Genomic DNA, 24,882 nt, shown 5'->3' on the forward strand with positions numbered 1-24,882 from the left:
TAAAAAAGAGTGCACTAGTTTACTTTCATTAAATCCTAAAAAAATACAAAATTTTACTCAGCTACTCATTCACACGGGTGGTACTGATTACCAGTCCTAATGCCACTACAACAATCCCTACTGATATTTCTTCATGCAAAATCAATCTGTGGTGAAAACCAAAGAGACAATGAAGGCTGGAGCTGTCAAAATAAAAGAGAGAGTGAAATAGGCAACCCAGCTGGGCCACACGCAGTTGAAGACACGCGTCTGCCCATCAAATACTTATCTTCTTTGGGAAATAATACTGGTGTAGATTCTCTACCCACAAGCGCAGGAAAGAACAAGAGAGGGAAAGATGATTCAGGCGGCTCTCTCTTCTTCTTCTTCTTCTTTGCCATTTCCCTGCGCTGCTCTTCCTGGTAGAAATGCAGGCTTCGGCAGCCGTAGCTCTCTCTTTGAAGCGAATTTCAGCAAAGTTTGTGGAGGCCGGACTTCCAGGAGAGCCTTCGCTTGCAGGATCAGAGCCTCGGCGAAGGAGGATGTTCTCAGAGAATTTAACAACGGCAGGGCGATTAAAGTGGGTTATTTGTCTTTGATTTTGCTCTTTTCTTGGCTTTTTTTTTCGTGAGATTCTCTTTCTTTCTTCGAACTGGGTTATTGGGTGGTCAGTTAAAAGTAATTTGCATGTTCTTCGGAAGTTTGATGAATCTCAATAGAAAGAATCTATTTATTTTTCTAGATTTTAGCTCGGTTCTGTCTCCTGATCCTGCCCTGGGTACTCGAATCCAGACTGAGTTTTTTTTATAATTGTACAATAATTTTGTATTTTTTTTCATTTTGATAACAATTTTCCATTGGTCATCGTTTATTTTCTTTCATTTTTATTTTTTTATTGAAGATTTTTCCTTCATTCATTTTTTTATTTTGAGATCTTTTCTTTTTTTCTTTTTGATCTTTTCTTTTTTTGACTTCAGATTTTTCTGTTTTCTTCTCTTTTCTTTTGTCAACTTTACGGTTTTTTAATTTTCATTTTTTATGGTCATTTTATTCTATGGTTATTTTCATTCTTAATTTTTCATTTTCGTTTTGTAATTTTTTATTTTATGACTTTAATTTTAATTTTTAATTACGTTTCTTAATTCTATAAATTTCTTATTTTTATTTTTCCATACTATTTGTGATACTCTTATTTGTATGTTTCTTATTATGGGTTTAGTCCAAGCTTTCAACTACTTTTCATTCTGCTCTTGTTACATTTCATGAGCTTGTTGCTTCGTCAGATAATCGCCGGGCTGCTGAACTTTAACCGCGAAAATGTCACCTCCGTCGTCACTGCCGCTGATAAGGTCCATTTCTCCTCCAAAAAAATACAATTTATGATTTCCTAGCCGAATATTCATTTTCTACCTTCCTAATTTTTACCTTTATTTACTTCAACCCACCTAGGATTTATTTACTGTGAACATATTAAATTTGTCACTTATGCTAAGTCCTATGGAGTAATACAGGGTGGAGCAACCCATGTTGACATTGCTTGTGATCCGGAGCTGGTAAAACTAGCCATCAGCCTAACTTCTCTTCCAGTAAGTAATCTTCATTTTCCATATAATGCAAGGATAAAAACTGACCCATTACTAACTTCTTCCACATTTATTCTGATTTATTTATTTATTTATCAGTTTTTTCTTTGAGTAAAATCTGCTTTAGAATTACAAAGGGGTTAGCAGTAGAGAGAGAAAGACTTGGCACACTGGGAATTGGGCAAGGATATTCCATATAATGCAAGGATAAAGATTGACCCATTACCAACTTCTTCCACATTTATTTTGATTTATTTATTTATTTTTCATTTTCTTTTCTTTGAGTAAAATCTGCTTTAGAATTACAGAGGGGTTAGCAGTAGAGAGAGAAAGACTTGCCAGACTGGGAATTAGGCAGTTGATGAAGATAAAACCAAAGTAAATTAAGACTAAGTTTCATCACCCCTTTTATGGGGATAGGTACCCTGAAAGTAAAATTACAATAATACCCTTACTTGAACCACATAAAGAACTTTTGAACAAAGTGTCGTCTGTTGGCTTGCAATCTAAATTTGGCCAGTCTGTTCTTTCAATTTTTCGCCTGAATTGCCTAGTCACAAGGTTATTCTTCCTACTTATTAAGGCAATTTTTTATTTAACTTTCCTGTATCAAAGGCTCTTTATTTAATCATCCCCGAACTTTAATTATGCGTAAAATCTGGTACCTATAATTAATCCTTAATCTTCACAGGTTTGTGTATCATCAGTTGATCCCCTTGCCTTCCTTCCGGCTGTTGAAGAGGGAGCTCAGATGGTGAGAGCTCAATTTGCCGTCTTTTGTTTTTTCGGCTATATCTCCATCTTTATAATTATTTGTTCATCTTGATCATAATTTAGGTAGAGATTGGGAATTACGATTCCTTCTACGAAATGGGGAGGCGGTTTTCTCCAGAAGAGGTAATTTTTGAGAAAAAAAACTGATACTAACATCATGATGTGACGATGATTTACACGACTGATTTGATCTCAGCCGATCGTTTTACCGAGGGATCGACGTGATGCGCCGATGATGGATGGGCGATGAACAGTGACATGGCAATGTCACTGCCAAAGTTCGTCACATCCATCATCACCAAACACATCACATCGCCGTGATGACACGGATTCATCACGAGTATTTACCAATTCCAATACCATTATGGTCATTAGTTCTTATAACTTATTAGTATTGGAATGGACTAAAACTTATGCCAGAGCATGAAAGATGAGGACAGAATAGACTAAATTTTCAATATAATTTCCAAGCCTTTCTGATTCACTCATACTATTTGAGACGATATCATATTGTCTCACACAGGCTTCAACAGACGGTTGTAAATACAAGTAAAGTATCAAACAACACATCAGATGAATGGTGATTTGAGGTTTTTCTGGGTTCTAATTAGCTGCATTCGACTAGAAATTCTCGTATTGTTCCCGTATTGTTCTGCTCTCTTCTTACCTTGATTCTCAGTAGATCTCAATGAAGCATCTATGATAAAGTTTGGATGTACATGAGAATTGAATCATTCAAAATTTTCAAACAGCTTTGACTGATCAGAGCATACACCGCCGACTCCTCTTTCTTTTTACTCATATTTTTGTGGTTTTTGCAAATCATATGCTAAAAAATATCATATTGGAAATACCCAGATACTTGACCTGACAAGGCAGACAAGGAGGATTCTTCCTGACATCACTCTCTCCGTGACCGTGCCGCATATACTGAGCATGCCAGATCAAGTATAATCATAAAACAACTTAACCTCATCATTCATAAGTTCAACTCCCATGCTTAGGGCTGACTTCTGTGTCATGTGAATACAGATAAGGTTGGCAGAGTTGCTGGAACAGGAAGGAGTGGATGTTATCCAAACTGAAGGAGGAAAATCTTCGAATCCTCTTAAACCAGGCGTTCTCGGCTTAATTGAGAAGGTATAATCCGTTTTATGATAATTTTTTTTTCTATTTCACTCTAGTAAATTTGTTTATTTCTTTCACCCAAATAAATAGGCAACTCCCACACTGGCTGCTGCATATTCGTTGTCCCGGGCTGTCAGCATCCCTGTCATGTGTTCATCTGGGCTTAGTGCGGTCACTGCGCCAATGGCGTTGACTGCCGGAGCGGCTGGAGTGGTAAGCCAACTGCTATCTTTTTCTATAATCTTCAACTTTCTAATCATCAGAAAGTAGGGAGCGTCGAATTGATCTGATCGCTTGATTGATCCACTAGATCACCGATCTGATAAGCTGATTGATTGACGGATCCATTAACAGTCAAGTCCACAGTCGAGACCTGTCAGGTCTTTTGACAATCTTGATCAGGTCAGGTTGATCGATCACGATAGTCGATTTGAGACTCGATCAGATCTCCAACCAGATCGTTAAACTGTTCTGTCTGATCAGTGAGATTTTGAATTTCAAATTCCTAACTTGACAAGTAAACCGATCGTGAAATGGGGGGGAGAGGCAAGTATCTGCTTTATCTTTCTCCTTAACACGCAGCAGATCTCCCAAATGTCACGCTTTAATCCACACTGGATTGATCAGATGGAATATTTCAATCTGTTCTACGATGAACGGCTGTCTGGGATTGGCCGACAAGCACGATCAAGACCCAGACCAAATTATCAATCGAATCACTGATTGGATCTTGACTTCTCGGGATGTTGGTTTGGATCGCCGTTGATCCAGACTGATGTTCCCTAGTAGGAAGTAAAAATAAATCATGTGTTTATATTTCTATGATATTGGATGTGCAGGGAGTGGGGTCAGCAGTGAACAAGCTCAATGATGTGATTGCGATGATTGCGGAGGTTAAAAGTATCTCAGATGCAGTCAAACTCACGGCCACACGCCCAAAGGTTGCCGCTGATCATGCTCGTTTATGATAATGTTGTATGTTCTTCTGTGTTGGTATCGGAATAGGAATTTACATGGTGTCAAAGTTTTCTTCTTGACAATATTAGCAATCATCTTCTAATGGCACGTCTAATTTTTTAACATTAAAATGGACATGACAGATAAGCAGAGAAAGTAGAGCAGTGTGATAAACTTTTCATAGCTCTTGTTTTCAGTCTTGTTACAGATAAACAGATGAAATTAAATGATAACAAAATATTTTATTTCCACGTTATATTTCTCAATGGACATGGGCTGCGAGCTCACACCTACATCATACCCGGAAAAACACAGATATGAGCATCATTGTCCACAAAAATAAAAAAATATGTACGATAGCAAAACCGAAATAGAAGAAAAAATTTTGGGATGAGTAGTCCAAAAGAAAAGAATCCCTTATTTTTTTGAACTGTGATCGCAGTTGGTTAAAGATGATTTAGTTGGATATTACTATAAATACATGAACTAAAAAACAGCAAGTATTGAGGTACCTGCAAATGCAAAAGTTCTTGCATAATTTAGCGATCACTTGACTGGCAACCATTCGAATCTCATTCCATACATCATCAGGATCCAACGCCAGGCTAGGTAGATACTGCAGTTGGTAGTCTGCAATAACGAAGAACAAACTTGCATGTTGAAATGCAATTCAAATATGAATCCTAGGTTTAGATGGCAGCTATAAAGTGAAGAATTTGTCTGAAACGAAAGAATTTTCGATGAGTAATTAAATTGGAAAAACGAAAAATACTTGTGGACAAAGATTGAAACGACTGATTGAGAAACTCAAAGGTAGGCTAGAGACTTATGGAGTCCCATAATAGGCTACATATGAAGGGAAATAAAAAACGCATTTTCAAGGATAAGAAGAATCGGAGAGAAGGAGAAAAGGAATCCGGTAAGAAAAAAACTGTCACTCTTCCATTAAATTTTAGAAATATATTTTTATTGGGCTTATACACTTCAAGGGCCCATAGATATGACAACGGCTATTACAACAGTCAGTAGTTGCATAAAACTGTATAGCTACATGTGACCGAGCACGTGCAAGGTCATCTCACAGTGACATATATAAATAGCAATGTCACAGGCCCGATACAACCACTTCTTGATTGCGCTCCATCAGGGAGAGTCACACAAGTATTTTAAAAGGAAGTGCATTAAATTGGAGTAACAAAAATATCAGAGTTTAATGTCGAATATTGGGCCTCTCACTTGGGACAATGAACTTGGGGAAAATTAATAAATGAATTGGCTTGTTCAGAGAATTTCATGGCGATGAGGAGCAAAAGCATTAAGTATTACCTTGATGCGTAGAATCAGCAGTCAAGAAAATAACCCATCTTCCGTTTATCGCTTGCATCAACGCTCCATTTAGTTGGGACTGCGGCGTTTTGTATTAATTCACTTTAAATAAGATTTACCACAAAAAAGCCAGGAAAATTGCATAAAGTATTAGATTTCAAAAGTATAGTTAAAAATAAGATCAGGAAAGGAAATCTCCTCATTGTCATGAAGAAGTATTTGTCAAATCCTTGCGATAATTTAAGGCTATCGATTCATAAGATCGACAAATTTCTTCTGGAGACGTGGTGTTCTGAGCAAAGAGGTCATAGCAAGATATTCGTACTATTTTATGCGGATAGAGCATCCCTTTGACATCCCCCTACAAAGCTAAATCCAGATATTTCTGTAATTTTACCAGTTAAAGATACTTCGGTCATTCCCTTCTTCAATATTTTTCCGTAAATAGTCGTACTCCTCATTAATTTAAAGGAAAACATTCAAAAAGAGAATGACCAAAGTACCCAAGCTGATAAAAAGCGCAAAACACATCCGAGAGGAAATTCTGTTTTAGGCATTTTTGGACAGAATCTTATCATCCTCTTTTTTTGTCAGAGAAAAATGATGAAAAATATGAATGTATTTATTTAATTCTTTCAAAAAATGAATGTATTTATTTATACCAAAGATATCCATATTTAAAATCGACTTTTTGAAAAGCCTCAAATCTCCATAAATCATAGACAAGCAAATAAATCATAGACAAGACAAAAGTAAGAAATAAATGAAAATAAAGGTATCCCGTGTACCTCTTGTACGCCCCGTAATGGCGATCCTTTCAGTCCAAACACAATAAGCGGCATCTTTTCCAGACAAGGTTCCTATGAACTCAGAAAAACTCATTGATAAGAATTTTTTCCTGAATTTTTGGAAGATATGAAGGGAGTTTACTGTCATACTGGGAGGGCTTTAATTTTTAAAGTGATAACTGAAATTAGTCTGCATTTAATGTCTCGCATGATTCATTGAATGGCTTTCCTTGCACGATGGCCAAAGAAAGAAAGAAAGAAAAATGTAAATATCAAGCACGACTATTAACAGTGCAGGTTCTTATTTGTTTATCTTGCAGATTATCTAGGCCATTAACATGTTTGCAATAAATAAACAATTTTATAAAATAATTGGCATAAATAAGAAAGCATGCCCGCCAAAATGCAAAACTAAAATTTAAATACCTTAAATCTTCCATCATTAGAAATCCTTGAAGCCAAAATTTCTGAGTATCTTTTACAACTGATTTCGAATGGTATGCTCTTCGGATGATCTGGTAGCGTTTGCAACATTTCAAGAATCGCAACAAGTTCAGATTGATCGACCCCAATCATCACCAATCGGGATCCCGGAGCCACTTCCCAGCGTCCACTGCTGACAGCCTCCACTCTTTTGACACCACTCCATTGGAAAATATACCGCCTATCTCTGTATGCACCCAAAGACAACTTTTTTCAGTTTTGAGTCATCAACACATTATATGTGAAAATTATCATCAAATGATTTATTTCTGAGAGATTTCTACAAAAAATGATAAGTATGGGAAATAAAGATAACCAATATTTAGTGTAAACCAACCTATCATCGGCAAACCACAGAACTCCTTTTGCCCTAATTAGACCAACTGAATACTTCATCATCGATAGAACTGATGATTGAAAAGAAGACAAACTCAGCGGACTCTCACTTTTGAAAGTAACAGACGAGAACGAATTTCCAAGAGATGAATCTGAGACAAAAAATGGAAAATAATTTGAGAAAAATGCCACAAAGAAAGAATAAATAGGAAGAAAATAGTGAAGATATTGACAAAATAGTACACTACTCCTATCATCAATAATGCGAAGTTAAATCGCCAAAGAAAATTACTAATCTTTTATATAAAATCAGGCAAGCAAATTTGGACGATGCCTATGAGGATTTGGGTCTTTTACAATGAAATTAAAATTTCATGCTGGAAAGTATAATTGCAGAACTCGTTGTTCCCACCACCGAAGTTGATTCCTGTAGACTCTACCAAAGTTGATTCTTGAGATTCCCATTGGAATGACTGCGTACTCTCCATTTCAATTTGGAATTTCATCAGATTGATCCTTCCCTCTTCTTTATCCAACTTTCTATTTCTATGAGTATCAATAATATCATTTCAGTTCTTTCCTTTTTTCTTCTATTCAGACTGTAATTGAATACTATAGAGTAAAATGATATCATAATTTCCAGCGTGGATATTTTAGAAAAGGCTTATCTTTTGGTAGTCTTCAAGAATTGATTTCGTTTGTGAGAACAAGAGTATAAGGAACAGGCAAGAGTTTGAGGGTGACAAAATAGTGATAGAAGGCAGAAAAAGAGGTAGAAGGATAGAGCCAGCCAGATTGGCTCAGGCCGTGCAGCCCAAGAGAATCTCCCATTACTGGTTAACTGCTCCCGCAATGCCAATTTCCAAAATGAGGCAACTTCCTTTTCTTAAGGGGCTGGGCCCCCATTTTTAGCCACCTCTTCTCATGCCCTCCTATTTATTTGAATCTGCACATGCTTCATTGACGCAAAAAGATCACAAGGCTGTCAATACCACTTGAGACAGTCTACTCAGGGGTGGAAGAGGAAGAACCACACGTTGAAGAGCAAGGGAGAAGAAACTGAGAGATGGTAGACAAGAGGAAGAACCAACACCACTTGTAAATCGGGATTCTGTGTCATTTTAGCCAGATAAGGGCATTTTGGTAATTTTTAACCAAGTGTGCCTTCCCTTTAAATTGAACGGCTCTTCCTTTGGACAGAAAACAAACAACGTGGAAGTAAGAAGTTAGAGTCAGTTTAGTAGTTCACTGTTGTCCAGAAGAAGACCAGAGATTTCTATCAGAAAAGAAAATTTCGACTATTTTGAGGTGGCATGTGAGTACCATGCGCCATCCACAGTTTAAGGCTATTTTGACCATTTTAACTACTGTCATTGACCTATTAACTAAGTTAAAAAAGAACGACTCATTGTCATGTTTGGAATTCCTTATTTATACAGCATCCCAAATTTCTTTCAAGGTTTCATAATCCAGATAGGCTTGACTCATTTTCAGATATCATTTGAGTCCAATACCAAGAAAACCAGGACATCTTCCTTGCATTGATATTTCAGGTATTTCATTTTTTCCATTTCAGATAGTGGATTATCAGTCAAGTGACAGAGATGACACCAATGTCAACAGGTGAACTGGATATATTTTCTCCATTGATAGAGATTATCTCTAATGAGTTTTGGGGTATTACCTGAGGAAGTTGGGTATATAATTCAACCCCAAGTGCATGAGACTGTCAGCTAAAGGGACATTGCTACCACTTGAAAGGTAAGACCTTCTCTTTCTTCCAGATCCCAATAGACAAAAATCCACTGAATACCACCCGATTGCACCAGCCAATAATTGATAGGCCAGTGATCAACAGTGATTGCATGTCATGCCTGGAGGCAGGACGTCGCTCTGGATCACCAGTCATCAATCCTAATTGCCAGCTGTTCTTGATTTATCCCACAGATCATCCCTCTGCCCCCCTGATTCACCAACTGATGTCTTTGCCGCGAGTCTCCATCAGCCCTGATACCAAGCCGTGGTCTTATATCATATTTTTTTAGCATCGTGATAATATCTCACATTTTCAGGAAGCATACAGGTTGCTCCGGTACTTAAGGGGAACTATCAGACTTAGTTTGACCTTCCACGAAGTCTGGAGATCTACACTGACTCTGACAATGCTGGACCGTAGGTAGATTTCAGGTCCGCCACCAGCTATTATTCTCTTCTGCTCGGCAATCTGGTCACCTGGAACAGTAAGAAGCAGCAAGTCGTCTCCAACTCTAGCTCCAAAGCTGAATTTGGGCCCCTTTCCCAAGGCATCTGTGAAGCTCTCTGCTTTCAAGCATTCTCCCATAATTGTACTATCTGCTTGATCATCCAAGTTCAGTTATGTTGCAATTTGTTAAGATCCTAAAGACTCGGTAGATCTCAGCGATATATGAAAGATGTAAACACACGACGAATGCTTCTTCTGAACTAGATCAATAAATCCACCATGTCCTTCACTAGCAATCAGACTGAACTCCTCTCGTTCAGTCCACAGTTTGAATCGATCTAGAGCGACGAGAAGAGAGTTGAAACCACAATGGAATCGAATCAAAAAGCGCCTCAAACGGACCAGTGTAGCTCATTCTACAGAGATATCAAGTTCGAAGGTGAGTCTTCTTTCCCAAAATTTATTTTTCGAAATTTGGAAGCTATACAATGTGAAATCTTGCAAAATCTGAGCTTGGATTGATCGTCTTGGGGAGAAGAACACCAAGGTACACTTAGTTCATCATTTACTTGCCTTTTTAGCATGTAAATTAAACGTTTTATCCTGCCTTCGCCGAAAAAAAAAACAACAAAAGAAGGAACGCGGCCCGCAATCCCATGCGGGCCGCTGACTCAGCGGTGCCTCTTCGCTGGCCGCCCGACGTGTCAAGCACGCCAGGCGACCAGCGGGACCACCTCAGCCTCGTATCTGACATGTTTAACACGTCAGATATGGGCGCTTTGGGAGACACCCGCCGTGGCTCCATCCAGGCCGTCGGAGGCAACAGCCTGGATGGATCTAACGCTACGAAAAAATCGAAAACAAAAAAAAACAAAAATTACAAAAAAACCCAAAACAAAATGGAATTAGCACCGCACCCCGTCATTATTACGGCGGAGGTATTTTGCCCACAAATCCGAACCGTCAATGGCGACAGGTGTCGCAACGAGGACGGTTCGGATGGTGGACCATTGGTGGACCCCCATCCAATTCAAAAATGCAGACCATTGGCGGTGGAGTTACCGCCAACGCCCACTATTTTTGACTCTTCAACTCTGACAGTGGCAGCGGCGGTCATCAATGCGCATACCACGTCACCCACGCCCATCTTTTTTGACCAGTCACACGCATCACGGCCGTCCGATCAAGCGATGGCGCAACCAGCTGATGGTCTCGATGAGGCCACGTCATCGGGACCATCCAATTGCGCCATCAAGGATGCCACGTCGGCGGAGTCAATCCCAGTCGACTCGGTCGACGGGAATGACTCAGCACGGGGAGTCCACAGCGGCCCAGGCCGAGTCGATCCGATCGACTCGGCCCCTACCGCCCGAGTCGACCGGGTCGCGAACGACCTGGTCGACTCGGTCGATTCGGCGAGTCAGACTCGAGACGACCAGGTCGTTACCGACCTGGTCGACCCGATCGGTCTGCTCATGCCGGACCGAGTCGACCAGGTCGACTCGGTCCAGACCGACCGAGTCAACTCGGTCAAGCCTGACCCAGCTGACGCGGTCAACATTGACCTTACTGACCGGGCTGACTCGGTCAACGTCGACCGAGTCAACCGGTCCACCGACGACAATTCGGTCCATGCCGACCTCCCGGTCAACACGGACCACATGGTCCACGTTGACCATGCGGCTAACGTTGTCCAAACGGTCAACGTTGACCAAATGGTCAGCATTGACCACACGGTCAACGTCGACCATACGGTCAACGGAGCCCAAAAGGCCAACGTTGACCATACAGTCAACGTTGGCCAGCCGGTCAACGTCAACCAGATGGTCAATATTGACCGAGCCGACTCGGTCAATATTGACCAAGTAGACCATGCTGACTCCAACAGCACTCACCGTGAGGACTTGGTTGCCCCCGTGCTCAACCGTGCCCACGTGACTCCCTTGACCGACATTGACCAAGGTGACCCCCTGGTCAAAGTTGACCAAGTTGACCAATTGGTCAACTCTAGACCAGAGTTGCCCAATGTCCCCAAGGACAAGTCCCACTCCTCCCAGACTACCCCCGGCGTCAACCTTGTGCATATTGACCACTTGGTCAACACTGCACAGATTGACCCGTTGGAGTCAACTAGAGTCACTTTGACTGACTTGGTCAACTCTGAACAAGTCAAAAAAAGTGACTCGAAAGAAATGAACCGACATAACATGGGATCTCGTGACCACCCCACCCCCACTAATGGGGTCCCCCACACGCAGGTCGTAACAACCTCAACGATGACGTGGGCATCGAGAGTGGCGGGCGCCACTACTACACAACCTACTACACTTCCCAAGCCCACCCTCCCCTCTCTTTATGACGATACGATCCCCCCGAGAAGCTACATTGACTCTGATGGTGTACGCTTAGTTACCTTCTCTAAGGAGGAGGTAACGCGAATGGCCGCGCCATTCGCTTATACATTGATCGGGCGGTTCACTACGAAACACCCGCTCATAGATGATATCATGCGAGTCTATTTAGCACCAGGACATTTTCAGGGACAGGTGATCATTGGAGCACGGAACCACAAGAGCGTCTTTATTCGGTTCCAGCTTAAGGCGGATTTTAGGAAGGCATGGAGCCGCACTATGTGGACAGTCAATGACTCCACGATGCACACCTACAGATGGACAGCAGAGCAGACAGGGCGCTCACGTGAACATTTCCCCCACTCAGTCCCAGTATGGATTGGATTTCCTGGCCTACGTCCTCACTTACTCACACCCTCTGCCTTGGAGTCTCTCGCTAGTGCGGTAGGCACTTTTATACGAGTGGACAAGGACGTCCACCTCTTCAGTCGTCCGGGCTATGCGAGAGTATGCGTTGAGATCGACTTACTCTCCCCCATACATCGCATGATACTCATCCGTAATGGGGACGAAATGATCAGTCAACCTATTGTCTACGAAAACCTCACGCGATTTCGTACGCACTGCAGCGTATTAGGCCATACTCTTCAGACATACAGCCAGAAGGCGACGCAGGCTCCTTCGGCCATAGAGGAGGAATACCTCCCACCTATGGATTATAACAACTACATTGCCGCCACTAGCCCTACCAACCAAGGGCGACGTTCTTACGGGAGACCACCATTAGCCCCACACCCTGTAGTGACATCGGCGCATCCCTCCGTAGTATCTCCTCCCCCCCCTCGAGCTATTGCGACAGCTCAGCCCCAAGTGGCTAAAGCTGCCGCTCCTACTTCCCAGTGGGTGAAGAAGGGCGCTGCGAAGCACCCCAAAACCCCACAACGGGCCAGAGATGTCCCTTCTCGTAAGGGAAAAGAGGTCAGTTCCACACCACTGACCTCGAACACTTTTGCCCTACTGGATGTACTCGAGGAGCCTCATACTACGGACCTTCTGACGGATGGACGTACCTCTCCCCCTGCCTGTCCTACCACTTCTCCTAGATCTACCACCGACCTTTCCACGTCCCTCCCTAGTATATCCTCCCAGGTTTCTCCTACCGCTTCGCCTCGCCACTCTTCCCCTCGGCCTACTTCTTCGTGTCCCTTGCCCCCTTCTCCACGTCACTCACTCCCCCACGCCACACCCCTAGTCCACTCTACATCTCCCCCCTCTCAGTCCTCTCCACTCGCCCCATCACCTTCTCCACCTCCTCCCTCTCTCCCACCCCCCGATTCACCCCCTCCTTCCCCCCCCCGCCCCCCCATGCTCCCTCTTCACTACCCCCTGATCCACCCCCCCATGATCCTAACACCACCTGATGACCCACCTCCCCCCACTCCCACCCACTCACCCCATCCCCCCGCTCACACACACCCACCTCTTGATTCCATACCCATCCCCACCTCCTCCCACATACCCCCTCGCATCACCCATCTTTACCCTCGGAACCGAAGGAGTGCTTGACAAACTGTCAAGCCACTCTCACTAGTTCGGAGGAGAGGTACAGTGACACTAGTGGTCGGGATTCCACCGATGAGGAGGACGGGGAATCCCTCTCGGAGGAATCGGATATGGGTTCACCTCCTACCCGGCACATCGCTCGGATGCATCATCTCCTTCACGTCGTCAGACGCACAACACCCGCTCTCGGGTGCGTCACGCGAGCCGATAGACTTATGATACCCAGCCTCGTTTGGAATTGTAGAGGGATTGGTAACCCTCTCACCCAAACTCACTTACTCTCTCTTATTCATAGGCACAGCTTAGGCATAGTGGGGCTGCTCGAGCCGATGATTACATCGGACCAGTCCCAATTCATCGCGAGGAAGCTCGGGATGGATCATGTCTATTGCCATCCATCGAATAAGCTTTGGCTTTTCTGGAAGCAAGGCTATTCGATTGCATTCTTGGCTGAAGGGACACAGTATGTCACCTTTGACGTGCTGCATCTCCCAAAGCCCTACCTATTTACCATTGTGTATGCTCCGCATAGACACACCGAGGATGAGGCCCTCTGGGAGGAACTCGCTCACCATATCCACTCTCACTCGCATCTAGGCCATACGTGACGCTAGTGAGCGCCAAGGGGGCTGCCCTCCACGGCTGCGCTCTATGCATGCTTTCAATGACTTTATACACGACACTTCCTTAGTAGAACCGCCGACCATAGGAGAGAAGTGGACGTGGTGCAATGAACGTCAAGCCGATGCGCGTATATACGAACGGCTTGACCGCTGTTTTACTAATAGTACCGCATTGATGTATTGCAACCTCACGGTGGAGATCCTCCCGAGACTTTATTCGGACCATACACCGATCCTCCTTCTTCCAGACTCGAGTCATCGAGTCCGTAGACCACCATTTCGATTCCAGACTATGTGGTTGGAACATAGTGATTTCTAGAGCTACGTACGTAGTCACTAGCACGGATCGATCTCTACATCTCCTATGGAGAACTTTAGTTATCGGCTCAGGAACCTCAAGCTCCACCTCAAATGGTGGAACCGTCATGTCTTTGGAGACGTCCACTCACCCGTTGAGGAACTTAAAAAGAAACTGGTCGATGTCGACCGACACCTACAGGAGTGCTGGACAGATGACATGGGAGACTATCAGCTCCGTCTTAGAGAGCAGCTGGAGGATGCCACGCGACGTCAGGAGATTTTTTATCTCCAGAAATCACGTATCCAATGGCTGCGAGAGTGCGATAGGAGCACGCGTTTCTTTCGCGCTTCGATCCGCCACAGAGCACGATCGAACTATACGACCCTACTCGAGACGCATGACCAGGACCTTGATCAGCTAGCAGGCGTAGGGGTGGAGTATTATCACTCCCTCCTCTCCTCGCAGCCCATTGTTATGAGCGAGGCCATTCTCTCCTCCATCCCCTCCTTGGTGACAGACCAAGAGAATGCACTTTTGCTAGCCCCCTTGACGCGACCGGAAATCAAAGAGATAGTCTTTTCCTTGGGCCGTAACAAAGCCCCAGGACCAGATGGATTCACGGCCGAATTCTATATAGCATGCTGGGATGTTGTCGGCACTGACTTGGTACTAGCTATCAAGGAGGCGTTCCAACGAAAAGTCTTTGCAAGGAGTTGGAAATCCACTTTTTTGGCGCTCATTCCAAAAGTGGATACCCCAACTTCCTTCCGTGACTTTCGTCCGATCAATCTTTGTAATGTGTGCTATAAAGTCGCATTAAAGATCATTACAAACCGACTTGGATGCTTCCTTGATAGACTTATCTCGCCAGAACAATGTGGCTTTGTCAAGGGTCGACAGATCCATGACAGCATCACACTAGTACACGAGCTAGCCCAGTCGATAGACACTCGTATTCCGGGCTCCAATGTCATCATCAAGCTTGATATGGAGAAGGCTTTTGATCGAGTTGAGTGGAAATTCCTCCTCGAAGTGTTACGGCGCTTCGGATTCACGGATGCATTCATCGCACTTGTTGATGCTTGCATTAGGGAGAATCACTTTTCCCTCTTGATGGATGGAAATTCTACTAGCTCTTTCACGGCTACGCGGGGACTCCGGCAAGGTGACCCCATTTCACCTACCCTCTTTATATTGATGGAGGAGGCCTTTAGCCGATCGCTCACACGGGCGATCAATCAAGGCCTCATCCAACCGTACTTCACGAAGAGAGGCTGCCCGATTCTTTCGCACTCCTTATTTGCTGATGATGCCATCTTATTTCTTAATGGATCTAAAAAGTCCATTAAGGAATTTATGAGTGTCCTTACAGTGTACGAGCAAGCATCCGGCCAGCTCGTCAATGCTTAAAAGAACAGCTTCATTGTGGGCCCCTCCACCACTAAGAGGTGCTCGGAGATCATCCGGCATTTCACACAATACTCACGAGGACAGCTTCCGTTTGACTACCTTGGATGCCCTATCTTTCTCGGCCCTACTCAACATCATTACTTTGATGCCGTGCTAGGCAAACTGAGAAAGAAATTGGAGGGATGGAAACTTCGTTTCCAATCCCCAGGAGGGCGCATCCAACTCATCCGGCATGTCCTAATGAGTATCCCACTACATACCTTGGCGGTACATTCCCTGTCTCTTACGGTTCTCCGCTCTATGGAACGCCTATGCGCGCGCTTCTTATGGTCTGGCCACCTTGAGAGAGAGAGGCGTCATCATTGGGTTTCTTGGGAGAAAGTGTGTCTACCGACGGATGAGGGGGGTCTAGGGATCAGACGCCTCTCGGACGTCCAAGACATGCTTCAAAAGAAACTTGTTTGGCCCATGCGAACCACTCACTCCCCATTGGGGACTTTTATTCTAGCCAAATATGGCGAATGGGCCCGGCGCGAGTCTGATATTAAAGACTCCAAGAGGTGGCGAACGTGGCAGCGTCACTGGCTCGAGATGATTCATGTGACACGTTGGCAAATCGAGCGAGGAGACATTAGCGCGTGGTATGATATTTGGCACGCCGACGCGCCACTTGCTTCCCATCCTCAGTTTGTACCACACCACGTGCGCCTCACTGTAGCCCAGTTGCTTAGAAGCAACACACCCCACCTCTGGGAGCAGCACGGTCTCCCCTTGGACACCTTCCTCAAGGTCCAGACACCGCCCCTCGACTCTCATTCTGATGATGCTATCTGGACTCTCACACCCCATGGCACCTACACGTGTCGCTCCTCTTGGGAGCATTACCGCGAGAAATTCCCCCCACAGGCCTGGGGTCCGCGCATCTGGCATCCAGCGATTCACACGCGAGTCTCCTTTTTCTTTTGGAGACTCATACACTGAGGCCTCCCGACGGATGATCGCATGACTCGCATAGGCTATTCCCTTAGTTCACAGTGTCATTGCTGTCCCACCCACCCTCACGCGGAGACGGTTGACCACCTCTTCTTCCACAGTGAGACAGCAGTGGCATGCTGGCGTCTCATTACCGATCGCCTTCGACCTCTTACCCCGCCTAAGTATTTTGGCAAGTTTATCCTCTCACCAACTCGCTCTGTACGGAGCCCCATCCTCCCCATCACCATAGCTTACCTGCTATGGGAGATTTGGAAAGGGCGAAATTCCTCTCGTTTTGCAGATACACCCATGCGTGTAGCGGACATCATGAGACGAGTTCAGTTGTGGCTTCGGCGGATTCATCCTCTTCTGCCCCCCCCAGTCGGCCGATCAGAGTTCGCGTGTATGCTCCTCCGCTCCATTGGGATCTCGGTGACCCCCGTTGTGACCCGCATCCAGTATCGAGTTATCCATTGGCGTCCACCGTCCATAGGCTACCTCAAACTAAATGTAGATGGTGCGGCGAAAGGGAACCCGGGGCCCGCTGGAGGCGGAGGCATCCTTCGAGATCACACAGGGAGTTTCCTTTTTGCCTTCTCTTTCTTTTATGGTGTACAAACTAATACGGTAGCCGAGGCTATGGCGATACGTGACGGTCTCCTCCTCTGTGAGGAACGTAACCTTCATAATATCGTCATGGAATCGGACTCACAGCTATTAGTTGATATGTTTCGTACAGGCACATGCTCTCAGTGGCGACTACATCGAGCGTGGAGAGACATCACACGGTGCCGCTTGCGTATCGCGTGCTTTCATCATCAGCTGAGAGAGGGCAACCAAACAGCTGATGCCCTCGCCAACCATGCGGTACAAGCTTGCACCCCCACTTCACTTTTCTATTCTTGGCAGGAGCTTCCACCCATGGCCCGAGGATGCCATCGGCTCGATCGTCTTGGCCTGCCCTCCCTTCGCACACGCCGCCTCTGCGTGAGGACATGCCCGCGAGATTGGAGGATTGCCTGGAGCGCTGGCGTACGAGGCATGGACCGCGCCTGCCCCGACTAGAGCGTCACTGCGCACTACTTCCAGCACACATGACGACGGCAAAGACCCACCCCCACTACAGCGCCGCCAAGCGCTACAACGACCTCGTGCAGCCGCCCTAGAGAGACGCCGACGTACACTCTTCCCCGAGCGTCCGTGAGGTACCACCTATGTATCTTTTCTTTTCCCTAACTATGAGCGTGGACGAGTGGGATCCGCATGTAATTGGGATATATATACTCGATCCACGCACACAAACATTGAAAAACACTACACTTTATAAATAAAATCTCCATGGGTGGCATCCAGGGCACGGCTGGATCGGACTACGGGCACAACCCTAGGGTTGGCCGTACCCGGCACCGTGATTTTTGCTAAAAAAAATAAAAAATTAAAAATTAAAAAAAAAGAAACCACAATGGGAAAGGAATTTGAAGTAATTAGATAGAGTCTGCTCCCTGGATCGGGAGAGAGAGTCGCCGTCCGGATCGGGCAGCACCAGCAGGAGGATCTCTTGTAGCTCGAGAACGCCAGAGAATAACCGCCCCCTTCTTGTCTTCTTCTCCGCTATTTATATTCTCCCCTTGGCGCCCCTTTCCCGCGCATTTTTATTCAGATCTCGCACGTGCCAATTCAACCCGCATGTGTGATGTGGGTAGAAGTAGTCCTCCTCTTCTTAGTCTGATACGTCCTTGGAAGAGCCTTATCACAATTTCAAATATCTGCTGACACAAGATGAAGCTCCGCATCAGCGATCCCTTCTGCCCACACGCCTGCCTGTCTAGACAACTCACGAAAAGGGGTTGAGGAGGAAGAAGACCGAAAATGCCAAAAACCCCATATTCATAGGGTTACACTGGGCCCAGAAGGTTCAAAAGAAAACGAAATAAACGGTTATATACTAACTGGCAGTCCTAGAAGGTTTTAGATACAAATAATGGTGTAAAAGGTTCTAGATGCTCTCTGGCTGACAATCTGCCATCAGCCCTGCTCATGATCTTGTCCAACCTAACAAGATCAAGCATGTGGAGATGGACAAACATTTCATCAAGGAAAAGTTGGAGAACAAGATGTCACGATTGACTTCAAAAAAAAAAGTACCACCTGCCAAAGCTCTTCACCAAGGGATTGTCTTAAACTCTACATAACTCCCTTGTGTCCAAGCTGGGAATGATGAGTATCCATTCCTCAGCTTGAAAGGAGGTTTTATGAGGTGGCAAGTGAATACCACTCCGCATATGCAGTAAGAGGCAATTTCGACCATTGTAACTCATGTCATGGGCCTGTTGAGTGATAGTACTCTAGGTGGCATCAAGAATATGAAACCCAATATTTTGTTGTGCCTGCCACATTGTCGTCCCCAACGATCAAGTCAGAACGAAGAACAAATATAGACCAAAGAGAGGATAGGTCAGAAGAAATGAACAGGGAAGATGAAGGTCTGGAAACAATGTCGCATTGGCCAATGCTCCCTCTGGTGGGGGAGGACTTCTCATGCTCCACCGCTGATGCCGAAGCAAAAACTTAAAGAAATGAATTATATGATCTCGTCTCGGCTTTCCCGCCATTTATTTGAAAATGCATGGCAAGCGCTGTTTACTCAGCATGTGTCATGTAGAGAGGCCTGTTTATGTTTCTTCTTTGGTTGGCCACTACTTTGTTTGCTTCATATTCATCATCTGACCAATGCATTCTGCATACAGATACCCAAAAATGAGAAGTGCAGCTCTTTTGCTTCTCTTTATCTTCGGGTTTCTTTCCAGACTCTTGACTCAAAACTGTTGTCACGGTGTCTCCAAGGGGCAGGAGGACCTTTACACAGATTTTTCGCTTCCTAGTCTCAACAGGTGTCTATGGCCAAATGACCCACCTGAATGTAACCTAAGTAACCAAAATGCCCAAAACTGGCTTCAATGTTGTATCATGATTCTTGTATTAAATAAGTACAAAAAATGATCATTTATAACTTCTCTAGCCCCCCAAATATTGAGAGTAACAGGTATAACATATTTGTTAACATTTTCAAGCATCAGACTCCTCGCGTGATGCGAGCTTTGCTAGTTCATATCGGAGATAGGACGACGAGGGAGGGAGAAGATGCCGAAAAGGTTGTCAACACAGGGACAGGGAATGGCGGAGTGGACTTCGGCATGATGAGAGGCAGGCAGAGTGGACATCGCCAAAGTGGAGGTCCAACGGAGTGGACGTCGTCAGAGGGAAGATAGTGGCGGGATGGACATCGCCAGGTAGCCAGACATATCTCTTGATACTTCTTGGCTGCCCGCCTTAAGGGAGGGCTGTCCTATTTAAAGGAATTACATAATGTCCAAATGACTAGAATGCCCCAATTGGGCTGGAATGACGAAAGAGACCTAGATACTACGTGGATTGTATGAACTTACATCTAGTCACATTTGCACAATGCTGTCACCTATCAATCAATAGAAAAATGCAAAAAAATATGTATTCTGAAAATATAAAGGAATGAAATTCAATAGGCCAAGGAATTAACCAGTTTTCAGCTCCTCTGAAGCTTCCTCCTTCAATTTGGGAAGATTATTCACACTTGCCGGAGATGAAACACCATTACAAACATAATCAATCACAACATCTTGGAAAGTTGGCTTAGAGAAGGATTCATGAGAAAGGAATGATATATTTGCCGTTTCCTTTTTCGTAATCGTCAAAGACTCAGTTTTGCTGCAGTCAATAATGATCTCCAAAGGAACTCTGCAAAACTGACAGCGAACTACCCTTGCACCTCCACTTAGAGATTCCAATGCATCTTCTGCGTCAGAAATCTGACCAAGAGATGCCAAGTCGCATCTAAAGATCACAAGTGAGCAAAGAGTCAACACAAATAAATCTCACATTGTGCTCATTAATTGATTGACTGGATAAATATATAAATGTATATTTATATATCACAATCCATCTGCCAATAGGCCAATAAAAAAACAGTAGATGGCGCCAATAAAATTAAGATAATTCAAAGAATCCAAAACTAGTTGCTTAAAAAACAGGCGCTACAATAAAACTTCAAAAAGGGGATTGGCCTCCATCCAACATTGAAGCGTCAAAATGATATGAGTTTACAGAAAATAAATGGATCTATTTTATTCATTGGCGTTGTATGGAATTTATTGAATGTCCATTAACCAAAGCCCTGTAATCTGACATAAAGATACTGAACAACTAAAATTACTCTTTTATCAATGAGATGACATATTCCTTCATTATTAAGAGAAAACTGGTGTGATACTGGGCCAGATTTATGAGAAGTGTCAGTCCAGTATTGGCCCACTCAAGGGTAGACCCTTTAAGAGCCAAACGAGGTCTACAAAAAGGGGAAGAGCATCCTCTCCAAGCAGCCTGATCATCATAGTGAGTTCTCTCCGTCAATAGGTCCTCTCTCTGATATGATTTTTAGGTTGCATCGGCTGCTCAATCACATTTCAATGTAAACGAGTTCAACTTCAATTAATCACCCAAGGTACTTTCATGATCCACCTACAGAATTAGAAGGACAAGAAGGGAAGGTAGGGGAAATAGGATATGGCGTAATTGACAACGCCATTGGACAAGGCAGGATGTGTGTCACCAGTTGGAGGAGAGGACCATTCAAAGCGTCCAGGGATGGATATCTGTTAGAATAGATGGTTAAAGTAGGACGAGGATTGGAGGAAAGCATATAGGGCGTTCATGACATGTCAAGGCTGCCTCATGAAGTTGAACTGGATGGCTTAGGGGGGCCTGAGGTTGGGCTGGGATGGCTTTTGCTTTATGGGTCAGACATCTTTTGTAGATGCAACCTGGTATCAAAACTCTCCCTCTCTCCCTCTAACCTTCGCTCCTTTCCAACAGACAACTATTCCTGTGTAAGTCTGCAGGCAAGTCTGATAAGAACCCAGGAGTTCTTATGGGGGAAGATATAGGTAGATTGGGAGACCAGCACCATGATCATCGCCAGGAACTCAGATGATGCGGGAGAGGGTCGGGAAGATCATTAGTGGAGGAAGATAAGATACAGGGGGAATGGACATCACACAGAGAGAGAGACATGTAACCAAAAAAACTTTGATTACTTTCATGGTTGCCATCTAAAGTGAGGGCTGCTTGATTTAAAAGGAAAACATGCAGGAAAAAAAATGATGGAAAAATGTCCCTATTGGCGTCAAATGACTAAAATGCCTGTATGCATGTCAGTGAGCGTTCCAGCAACAGGCCATCCCCCAGACACTCCTCTTCGCCTCTCTCATCCAGCCACATCTCATTCAGCAGACTATTCTCTCCCTCTCCATCCCTCTCCCTCTCTCTATCATGCATCAACATTTGAGTCTTGATCTACAATTTTATTGAAGTATTTGAAGTGATACATTGGAGTTCAACTGCTACATCTCTGGGTTCATATCAAAAAAGGTTTCAAGAATAAACCTATCCCAAAGGAGAAGCAATCAAGATCTCATTACTAAGACTAACTTTTCTCAAGTGATCATGAACTTTGCAACTGAGAGAAATAAAATATTTCCGGACATGCTTCTACCAAAGTCCATAAAACTCAATAAATTCATACCCCAAGAAAATATCAGCAGCATAGAAAACTAACATGTTCCACAAAACACTGAAATAAGCAAATCTTAAAAACAAAACATGAATTCCGAAAATGCAACTTACTTATTAAGTAGTATAAGATCGACATGTTGCAATTGTTTCTGAGCAATATCCAGCTTTATGACCTTGTCTAATGATTCAGCATCCACTACCGCTACAGTCATGTCCAGATGCACCCCGAACTCTTCTAACGTTGCCACAAAATGGTCTGGTCTGGCCAGCCCAGACGTCTATGCAAAGTAAAGAAACCAATTTTTTTATACATAAAAAGAAATTTTAAACAGAATGGTGGTTCTAAAATCAGAATATGACTTATAAGAAATAGATTATCATAACAGCATTTTTGACTCACGTGCACCTCAAAACTAGCCGTTGTACCTTTTCCCTACAGGGAGGCAGCAGTTTCTCTAAATGCATTCCCTTTTTTGTTACCAATAAAATATCTATCGTACTGCACTTCTCTCATCTCTTATCCGGTATTCTGGCAACTCCTTGACACAGAGAATGATAATATATTCTGCTAATTAATCGCGGTTAAGATGGATTCTGAATCTCTCTTACATAAGTACATGGGCTCACCATCCTCGCATCAAGAAAATAATTTTTTTTTTCAAGTGACATAATCATTGATTTATCATCTTGTTATTCATGTACGACATTGCAATGATGAAGAAAATTCGAAATTGAGTCCACAACCATATCCCCCATTTATCTGACAAGGATATAACCCCGCAAAAGGTGAACTAGGATATCTGATTGAGAATCCTCACACCAACACAGAGGTTATCCAAATTTCATACAATCATCGCTTGATAAGAAAAAATCATAGATATCTTAAGCAGCGAAGGCATTTCACTCAGCTGTATATCGTGATTTAGAGAAAACAACAATACCTCAACAATTAGGCAATCAAAATTCTGTTTGCTGTCAATGATCCCCCGAAGGATATTTCTAAAAGTCCCCATTACATCTCCGTTTCCACACCCTTTCCAAACCAGAATCCACAGATTAGCACTCAAACATGTTGAATGAACAGCTAAACTGATGTTTAATAATAATCCATCCGGATATTCATGTTATTATGTCAAACAGACATATTTTAGGTTTTTTTGATAATGGAATCACATTTTTTATGAAATTATGTCCTAAAATATAAGAAATTCGTGTTTAATCATAGACTTATTTTAGATTTTTGTGATTACGGAATTCACATAATAAAATTCAACAAAATAAACACCAAGTCCTGAAACAAAAGATATTGTCTCAGTCAATTGTTTCTTTGTTTCTGTAGATTATCCTCATTCTCAGTCTTTCAGTCATTATGTAATCTTAATCTCTTGTCCTTGACTTTTACTTTTACACTTTTCACAATTATTAAGTCTGACAGACATGTTTCAGCTTTTCATGATAATGGAAATCGCGTTTTAATGAAATTCAACAAAAGATAGACAAAGTCATAACATATAAAACGACTAAAATTTTAATCATAAATCACCTTAATATTCATTTATTAAATCCACTGGACTTATTTTAGGTCTTTTTAATACGGAGATCACATTTTAATAAAATTCAACAAAAAAGACACCAAGTTCTAAACAGAAGACATTATCTCAGTCATTATTTCTTTGTTAAAGTATATTGACCTCATCCTCAAAATTTCAACACGTAATTCTGAGAAAAATCTTAATCTTCTTTCTCAGAATTTTCCGTTCACAATGAAACGGGAAGAAAATTAAATCTCACCGAGACTGAAAGACGCAGGAGGGAGATTGTAAGCCTTGTTGAGGCGTTCTGAGTCCAGAATGACGGAATCTACGTCGAATTCAGCAAATTCATTGACGACGATGGCTACGCGAAGATCACCGCGATGACGGACGACATGGCGGAGGAGCGTTGTCTTGCCGCCACCGAGGAAGCCGGTAACGAGAGTGCAGCCCATCCTTCCCACTCCGCCAAGGCCCATACGCCTATCGAACAGCCTCTGCTCGAAGCTCGCTGACATCTCGTTGCCCTCCATGGCCGTCCTCCTCGAGCTCGTTTGATCTCTTCCCTCCGATTTCCTCCCCGCTCTGAGGAAGAAGGCAATTCAGTTACCGGAGTCAATCAAACTCGTTTAAATATGTCAACTTAATTTTGATAGTACCGGTTATGACGGTAAATTTGAAATATGTCCGTTTAAAGTCTTGACTCTCTTTTTCGCCAATATCAGAAAGTAAGGAGACTAAAAGTGAGTCCATATTGATGAGGAATTATGGCTTTATTCAGCTTGAATAATAAGATGGGATATTTGACAGGACAGGTATACAATTCTATTAGAATATTGTATAAATTTATAAAAGGTGTGCAATGAAATGTTAAATTTTTCAAAAATTCCTTGAAATCTAGTACAGTTCGTGTTATTATAAAAATATAGTTGTACCAAGCACTTATGATAATTTCTTTATACC

General features: G+C 43.4%; 2 protein-coding genes across 3 annotated transcripts; one reads left to right on the forward strand and one right to left on the reverse strand.

Annotated features, from left to right (window-relative positions):
- The first annotated feature begins 274 nt into the window (after positions 1 to 274).
- Positions 275 to 4,529, forward strand: LOC144700803 (uncharacterized protein ycf23-like). Its single transcript, XM_078572348.1, has 9 exons — positions 275 to 559; positions 1,263 to 1,328; positions 1,491 to 1,565; positions 2,254 to 2,316; positions 2,400 to 2,459; positions 3,195 to 3,284; positions 3,369 to 3,476; positions 3,555 to 3,677; positions 4,304 to 4,529. Exons 1-9 carry the CDS (start codon positions 338 to 340, stop codon positions 4,430 to 4,432), a joined length of 936 nt encoding a protein of 311 aa, XP_078428474.1. The 5' UTR covers positions 275 to 337; the 3' UTR covers positions 4,433 to 4,529.
- A 38-nt stretch (positions 4,530 to 4,567) lies between these two features.
- Positions 4,568 to 24,510, reverse strand: LOC144700802 (uncharacterized). 2 transcript variants are annotated; one of them, XM_078572346.1, is made up of 10 exons: positions 24,179 to 24,510; positions 23,329 to 23,420; positions 22,499 to 22,665; positions 20,337 to 20,650; positions 7,356 to 7,425; positions 6,962 to 7,205; positions 6,536 to 6,607; positions 5,748 to 5,826; positions 4,934 to 5,051; positions 4,568 to 4,711 (listed from the first exon to the last, which is right to left on the reverse strand). In XM_078572346.1, exons 1-10 carry the CDS (start codon positions 24,450 to 24,452, stop codon positions 4,684 to 4,686), a joined length of 1,458 nt encoding a protein of 485 aa, XP_078428472.1. In that variant the 5' UTR covers positions 24,453 to 24,510; the 3' UTR covers positions 4,568 to 4,683. The 2 variants fall into 2 exon arrangements, with proteins under 2 accessions (XP_078428472.1, XP_078428471.1); XM_078572345.1 differs by having other exon boundaries at positions 7,356 to 7,506.
- Positions 24,511 to 24,882: the final 372 nt, after the last annotated feature.

Source organism: Wolffia australiana, chromosome 3, assembly GCF_029677425.1.
Source record: "Wolffia australiana isolate 7733 chromosome 3, ASM2967742v1".
NCBI lineage: Eukaryota > Viridiplantae > Streptophyta > Magnoliopsida > Alismatales > Araceae > Wolffia > Wolffia australiana.

Coding starts and splice junctions, on each gene's coding strand:
- LOC144700803 (XM_078572348.1), top strand. CDS start 338: ATGATTCAGGCGGCTCTCTCTTCTTCTTCTTCTTCTTTGCCATTTCCC. Junction 1,566..2,253: donor TCAGCCTAACTTCTCTTCCA/GTAAGTAATCTT, acceptor TAATCTTCACAG/GTTTGTGTATCATCAGTTGA. Junction 3,285..3,368: donor TACTGAGCATGCCAGATCAA/GTATAATCATAA, acceptor ATGTGAATACAG/ATAAGGTTGGCAGAGTTGCT.
- LOC144700802 (XM_078572345.1), bottom strand. CDS start 24,452: ATGGAGGGCAACGAGATGTCAGCGAGCTTCGAGCAGAGGCTGTTCGAT. Junction 7,507..20,336: donor TTCAGAGGAGCTGAAAACTG/GTTAATTCCTTG, acceptor TTTTTGTCTCAG/ATTCATCTCTTGGAAATTCG. Junction 5,827..6,535: donor CATTACGGGGCGTACAAGAG/GTACACGGGATA, acceptor AAAACGCCGCAG/TCCCAACTAAATGGAGCGTT.